Source organism: Salvelinus sp. IW2-2015, linkage group LG13, assembly GCF_002910315.2.
Source record: "Salvelinus sp. IW2-2015 linkage group LG13, ASM291031v2, whole genome shotgun sequence".
In the NCBI taxonomy this organism is placed as follows: Eukaryota; Metazoa; Chordata; class Actinopteri; order Salmoniformes; family Salmonidae; genus Salvelinus; species Salvelinus sp. IW2-2015.
This window is the reverse complement of record NC_036853.1, coordinates 49,517,841-49,525,253: the sequence shown is the minus strand read 5'-3', so window position 1 is coordinate 49,525,253 and position 7,413 is coordinate 49,517,841. Positions and strand designations below refer to the sequence as shown.

Here is a 7,413-nt window from a genome sequence, read left to right as displayed (position 1 = left end):
TGGTCACGTTATAAGGTCATAATTGTCAGGTTATATTTCAGGGACCGACATAATGCAGGTTTTCTTTGGTAGTTAATTCATTGATCAGTCCTTGATCAGAGAGTTCACATACCTGATGTCCCTGGTATGAAATAGTCCTTGATTAGAAGGGAATTTTAATAACTAGTTATAAGTATTTTGTCTCTCCAGAGCCATAATTGAATAGTCAAATAGAAATAGACTAGTTAAACTAGTTGTACTTGGGGATGGAAATCTAGAGCCTCTCTAACCTCTCTCTAACATGCTTCTGTTCAGCTCAAAACATTCCTGGCTGACAGTCGCTGTGCGTAACCTACGACTACAGGCTGCAGCCTGTAACTGCCAAGTCTCAGCTGTGATAGAAACTGTCTATGAATTGTGTGGCATTTTAATAAGGGCACAGCTTCTAGGTATGACGCCCATCCAAGGGCATGCACAATTATACAAACACGTACAGCTGCAAACCTATGGTTTGAATATATTAATTTGACATAKTCTCAAAAATGTGCATTTCATGTGTCATCTAATCAGACCACTTGATGATTGCAGTGCATGGAATACGCTAAGGGCGGAAGCAATGTTGAATCAGAGACTTCTGTCGTGCCAACCCAACATGCCGTCATGATGCCAAAGGTTCTGGGTCTTTTCCCTCATCCCAGGTGTGGTTGTTACAATGCAGTGCTTTCCCCCAGTACCTCAGCAAGAAAAGAGCATTGAAAGACATCAAGAAGTTAGTATATCTAATACACAATGTATCTAAGTGTTCCTAGTGTCCCCGGCCACAACGATAGGCTGGGTAGTTCCTGGGCAGACTGGATACAGTTGCCTGGCATGTTACAGACACAGAGCATCTAGAAAGCTGGAATAKCCTAATACACACACTTTACTGTAGAAAGTATGTGTATGACCCTCTACCATAGAACAATAGTCTGTTGCCTTTCACAGAAACAGCTACTTACTGTGCCCTTGTCCAAAATCYTAAAACTCTTCTGCAATSCGSGCAGCCTCCTTCCGATTCCCCTTCACCACYTAGAAGTGGGTGAGAATATTCAGGCTGYTCTTGACAAAGAGCTTGACGCAAAACAGAGCGAATATGGAGAGGTAGACATTGGAGTYGTGTACTGTMCCAAAAGACTGYCTATCCACATTTGGAGTCATTGCTTCCTTGCTTGTCTAGCCMTGCTTATGTCTTGCCTGGCTGTCGGTGGCTGGCTGCTAATGTTTTGGAAATTTAAATGGGGGGCCTGGCTATCTGTGTTGTGTTGACTCTGGTACTGGGTCATATGCCAGCCCAGAATGACACAGAAATTCCCCTCAGCAGCTGGGTCGAGACCAGATAGAATAAGTTGGAGAGAGCAGCTGTATTATAGCGCTGCCTGCCTGCCTGTGGGACAACTGGGGCCCATAGTCATACAGAGTCTCAGAGTAGGAGTGCAGATCTAGGCTTAGGCCKSTCCTATCCATGTATTCTTATTCATTATGATCTAAAATGCAACACTGAACCTAGATCAGCACTATCAGCACTCCTACTCTAGARGCTTTGTGGATACAGGCCTAGGGCCATTTAGACTGTGCCAGCAGCCCTAGGGCAGGGAATACAGTACAGCTATAGCCAGGGGCTTTCTGACTGTGACCTATGATTACAAAAAACTAACCCAGGCCTTAATCTTAGTTGACCTGTGGTTTGTTCCATTTTGTTGCGATGCTTCGGAAAGGTWAAAAAATATGTGTTGAGTATTTCTTCTCTTGAGGTTTAACATTATCTTGACTCATACTTTTACTTCAAAATTATATTATCCAATCAATTGTCTACTATCATGAAATTCCAAGCCGTTACTCGTAGTGTGAACTGTAGTTCACCTCCATAACACATGGGGGCAATGTTTCACTTTAATGTTCCATCGATTACGGAAAAACCATCCAGTTCCGTATTTCTTTGTGTCAAACTACACTTCCTGCTTTTGCTGGTAGAAGTGTTTCGCATCGTTGTGTATGAAACTGTAYTATAATTGMATTTCAAAATGAATACAGTGRTGTCGAGGGCAAATTCCCTCTTCGCCTTCTCGCTCAGCGTGATGGCAGCTTTGACGTTTGGCTGTTTTATCACGACAGCGTTCAAAGACAGGAGGGTACCGGTGGATATCCACGTCTCGAGAGTAATGCTGTGAGTGATGACTAGTTATTCTTATTATTAAACTACAGTGTATATGCATTGCTTTGGTTTAGATAGATCACATTTTTATTCGTATAAATAGTTATAGGCTGGCTACATAGCTAGCTCGGTGTATGAGTCTTTGCGATGGTTCTAACTAATTCTATCTCGAGGTGATCATTGAATCCATATATTGACGCCAGTCAATCTAACAGACACCAGTGTATTGAACTGCGCGAGCAATGAATGTTTTTGTCTTTGGCTACAATGTAGCCTGCCAGCCAGACCGGATGCCTGCTGCTTTTTGCAACATCGTATCCAATAGTTGAACAYCACGTCAGCGCGGTATATTTTGTCGAGCTGCCAGCAGATGGAATGTTTCCGAATTTACTTTTGACATTTAGCTATCGTCACACCATTGCATTCGCTTTATAATAGTGTATGTGAATGCTTCCATCCATACACATTAACATATCACGTTACAATTTGTAGCTAAGCATCTATAGTAGGCATTGCTCATACCTTGGAACTGTGGTATGCCATTCTTGTAGCTGTACCAAGCCATTCAGTGCAAAGTGTAGCTAGAGAACATTGCCTAAATGTACAGCCAGAAACCATAAAGTAAATGTAGCCTACTACTATCTATGGTGTAGCCAAGACAAAAAAAACAGATCATTTGACAGCTTACTGTTCCACGTGGTGAAAGAAATGTCATCCTAATTCTAGGATGCAATGCACTGCACACAACTAACTCGGCCTTTACCATTTGACAGGAAAAACGTGGATGACTTCACAGGACCCAGGGAAAGAAGTGACCTGGGGTTCATCACCTTTGACCTCTCTGCTGACATAAAGCCCATATTTGACTGGAACGTCAAGCAGCTCTTCCTCTACTTGTCTGCCGAGTATGCCACCAAGAGCAACGTAAGTGTCTTACAACGGGTGTATACGTTACGTCTTGCAACGGAAACGGTTGACCATTTAATAAATAAACGGGGGAGGTACCTACCTGAATTTATCTAATTAGAACTCTTGTTTTCGTTGCAAATAGTTTTCCTTTTCGACTAAACGTTTTCTGTTGCGAAATGTTTTGCAGAATCGCCGTGATGAATACAACCCAGACCTGTTCTCTTTCCTGTTGATCTATCAATTATCATTATCATACGATCCTCTTGGCTTGCTTTGAGGGGATGACCTTCTATAGGTAGATTACRCTATATATAGAAATGCAGCAAAATAGTCATACTTCTACACCACCAGGAGCAATGTAAGAGCTGACCTCTTTCCTTTATGATGTATCAATGGTCATTCTCACACGTTCCTCCTCTTGGCACGGGTAGGCTGGTTGCCACACGCTGTTGACACATTGGTTCTRCTACAGYTCACACACATTTAATTGGTGGAAGCCGAGAAGGCAATATGGTGTGATGGGTGACATTTTATAAATAGTGTATCCTAAGAAGTAGCCTGGGTTGGTCTCAGGTCTGTTTGTGCTGTATAGTCCTATGTAAACTATGACTATAGMAAWTMGATACACAGTCGTGAAGKGAGCACGACAACGCCTCTTCCRCCTCAGGAGGCTGAAAAGATTTGMCATGGMRCCTCAGATRCTCAAAAAGTTCTACAGCTGCACCATTGAGAGCCTCTTGACTGGCTACATCACCGCTTGGTATGCAATTGCTTGACAARCCACCGTAAGGCGCTACAGGGGTAGTGCGTACGGCCCAGTACATCACTGGAGCCGAGCTCCCTGCCATCAAGGACTTTTATACCAGGCGGTGTCAGAGGAAGGCCCTAAAAATTGTCAAAGACTCCAGCCACCCTAGTCATAGACTGTTCTCTCTGCTACCGCACGGCAAGCGGGCCATAAGACAGTTAATCAAATGACTACCTGGACTATTTGCATTGACACCCTTTTTTAAATATATTTTTTGCACTGACTCTTGCACCGGCTCTATGCACACTTACTGGACTCTACCCACACACACACACATACTACTGACGCTCCAATACACACACACATAGACACACTTTCACACACGCTGCTGCTACTCTGTTTATTATCTAACATGATTGCCTTGTCACTTTTACCTCTACCTACATGTACATATTACCTCAACTACCAAGTATCCCTGCACATTGACTCCGTACCGGTACTCCTTGTATATAGTCTCGTTGTTATTTAATTGTTACTATTTCCGTGTTCATTTTTAGTAAATGTTTCTCGCTTTTTAACGCTGCATTGTTGGGAAAGGGCTCGTAAGTAAGCATTTCACAGTAAAGTCTACACCTGTTGTATTCTGCTCCTGTGACAAATAAAATGTGATTTGATACAGATCTGGGATCAGGCCACCGAGGAAGGTGAAGTGCATGGTAAAATAGCTGCCAACTAGTGATATTTAACTGCGGCGTGGTGTGCTTTCTTCCAGGCCCTGAACCAGGTGGTTCTGTGGGATAAGATCGTGCTAAGGGGAGAGAGCACCAAGCTCAACCTCCGAGACATGAAGTCCAAGTACTTCTTCTTCGATGACGGAAACGGRCTTCGGTAAGCATCCTCTGTTSACCCTCTCACTTMTATTCTGGCGCCAGTAACCTAACGATAACAATTCATGTTTTTGATATAGCATCGGTGTGGAATCTGTCTTGATGCCATTTTATTTAATCAAATCAAATAGTTTGTCACGTACAGTTTGCAGCAGGTATAAAAGGCACATCGACATAATTTTGCTACACCTTTTAAACCTGCTATAAACTATCTGACAAATACAATTTAATCTGATTTTACATAGAGAAACAAATATATTTTTTTGCATTTAGTCCTACATTATGTTGAATAGTTATGGAACACCCTTTGTATGCAGCAGAGGGCAGTATAAGACCGCTTTTGGCACCCCTCCCGCTCCTCCAGTCTTTTGAATGGAAATACTGTAGGAATGCTCTACGATGTTTAAGGCCTTTGTGTGATGATCTCTCCACCAGGGCGAACAAAAACATCACCCTGACTCTGTCCTGGAACGTGGTGCCCAACGCTGGGATCCTGCCCCTGGTCATGGGCTCTGGCCACATGTCTGTCCCCTTCCCCGAATCATACGAGACCACCAAGAGTACATAAACTGTTCACCATTTTGTTTTTTTTGCTGGTGTAATCTTTTTATGACTTTTAATAAAAGTGTACATTTGGGAACCGTTCAATTGTATTCCTTTGCAATTGATGCTGCAGCAGAAAAAAAGACTGTCTAAATGTTGCTAGCAGTAAAATCCTTGCTCTTTTTTCCTAAATTCCCTGCAACTGTTAGAGGAGAGACTTGGATCCTCTACTTCAATGCAACTTTGAGAGAGGGAGAAACAACGAAGGAGGAGCAAAAGGATTTGACTGCTAGTTCCTTGGTTTAAATTGTCATTGCTGAGATGGATTAGTAACTAGAAAGCAGGAGACTCCTCATGCTTCACTGTAACTCTTACAGTAGTAACTCAGTAACCTGTGTAATGAATGGCAATGTGAATCGTTGAATAATTATCGCTTTTTGGTTCACTGCCTTTCATTTTTCTAAAAAACATCGTGAAGATAATTCTGTATAATTGCTTATTTAGTAGAGAACGAAGAGGATTGGTTAAAGAGGGTTCGAGTGGCGGCACTGTCTGTCTAAACACTGCATTCTTAGTGCAGAGTTTCACTACAGTCCCTGGTTTGATCCAGGGCTGTATCACATTCCGCTGGTGATGGGAGTCCATAGGGGGCGACGATTGCCCAGCGTCGTCCGGGGTAGGCCGTCATTGTAAATACGGAATTTGTTTGTTAACTGGCTTGCTGTTAGAATAACGGTAAATAAAAAAAATGTGTAATGTTTACATTGTTACTGAAGGTGCGCCATATGATACAAAAAACCTACCGCTTTACCTGAAGCGTTCAGAGTGTGCCACATTTGAATGATGGACATAGGCCCATAAGATATTTCAATGTCGTTAATTTGACTTCAAAAAACAATATTGTTCTATTATATGCTTCTGAATGAATGGTATTTGAATAATGGTATCGTTGGATGTGGCCTATGTGCGCCAATAAATCTGAACATAGTTTCAATGCCTCTTAAATAATGTCCTAGGTAGTAGACTAGACAGATGGCGATTTCACATTTAATTGAAGGGCCTCACAAGTTTGAGGTGGGTTTGGGGAGGTAGCGGTGGGCAAACAGCATTGTATGAAATATTGACAGAAAAGCCAGGTTGTTAGCACAGCAGCCACAGTTGAAGGGGAAATGTAATTATAGCTAGCCAGATATTTGTATTCAAGAGACTGATTTTAATCTTGGAAAATAACAAATTCATATGAGTTGTTCTTAGACCATATGTGATATGCAGGGGAACCAAACAAGAGTTGGGGAAATTCAGCTGCGTATAGCAGAGCGCCCTGCTATTTAGACGAAGGGTGTATAGTGAAAGGTTGTACAGGTTATTAAACCCAAAGTGACTTACAATTTAAGACAAAGGGGAAGCTCACCAGGGTAGCAGGGTATCTCCTCAACTAAGGCCTAGATTCAATCAGTTCATGCGTTAACTAGCGTTAGCTGACACCCGCATTATAGCTGATGTTTAAGGCAGTGGTGGAGGTGGAACTGGGTTGGGGCTGTCAGATTGGTGAGCAGCCTGTTGTGCACTGTCACGAAGCCACACCCGCACCACTGGCGTTAGAAGTTCAGCACGAGAAAGTGTAGGCTATATAGAAATAATTACGCTCAAAATGAAAAATCATTAAACGAAATGAGGATTTATATKATTCTAATCGAGGTGTAGGTTACATTGCAGTGTTTGAATTTGTAATCAAGGCTGCATGGGATTTATGTTAATGCGACTGTGCAGCCAATGGARATGTCTGCTTTAGGTAGAATGCCACGAGCTGCTGATGGATTTGACAGCCCTAAGGAACAGTTCAAACTTCCAAAACAGGGGAGGGTTGTGTTTTTTTTTTTTTCATTTTAAATTGGCCACATGGGAGGGTTGTGCGTTTTTTTCCTGGTTTACATTGGCWCTTTTGCAGGTTTTACTATATAATTTCATCCACCCTAGCCACATTTCCTCATCTGCTTTCATGCGCCTCCACTATATCAAGGGGTTTTGGTACTTCCCTTATGCACTATGCTTTTCCACAAGCTAACTTTTACTAAGAGGGCAGAATAAAATCTATTCCCCCTCAGGAGATTTGGCATGGGTCCTCAGATCCTCAAACGGTTCTACAGCTGCACCAT

General features: G+C 42.4%; 1 protein-coding gene across 1 annotated transcript; it reads left to right on the top strand.

The window, feature by feature from the left end:
- Window positions 1–1,945: 1,945 nt before the first annotated feature.
- Window positions 1,946–5,375, top strand: LOC111971322 (signal peptidase complex subunit 3-like). Its single transcript, XM_023998075.2, has 4 exons — window positions 1,946–2,182; window positions 2,944–3,094; window positions 4,600–4,715; window positions 5,150–5,375. Exons 1-4 carry the CDS (start codon window positions 2,040–2,042, stop codon window positions 5,280–5,282), a joined length of 543 nt encoding a protein of 180 aa, XP_023853843.1. The 5' UTR covers window positions 1,946–2,039; the 3' UTR covers window positions 5,283–5,375.
- The last annotated feature ends 2,038 nt before the right edge of the window (window positions 5,376–7,413 follow it).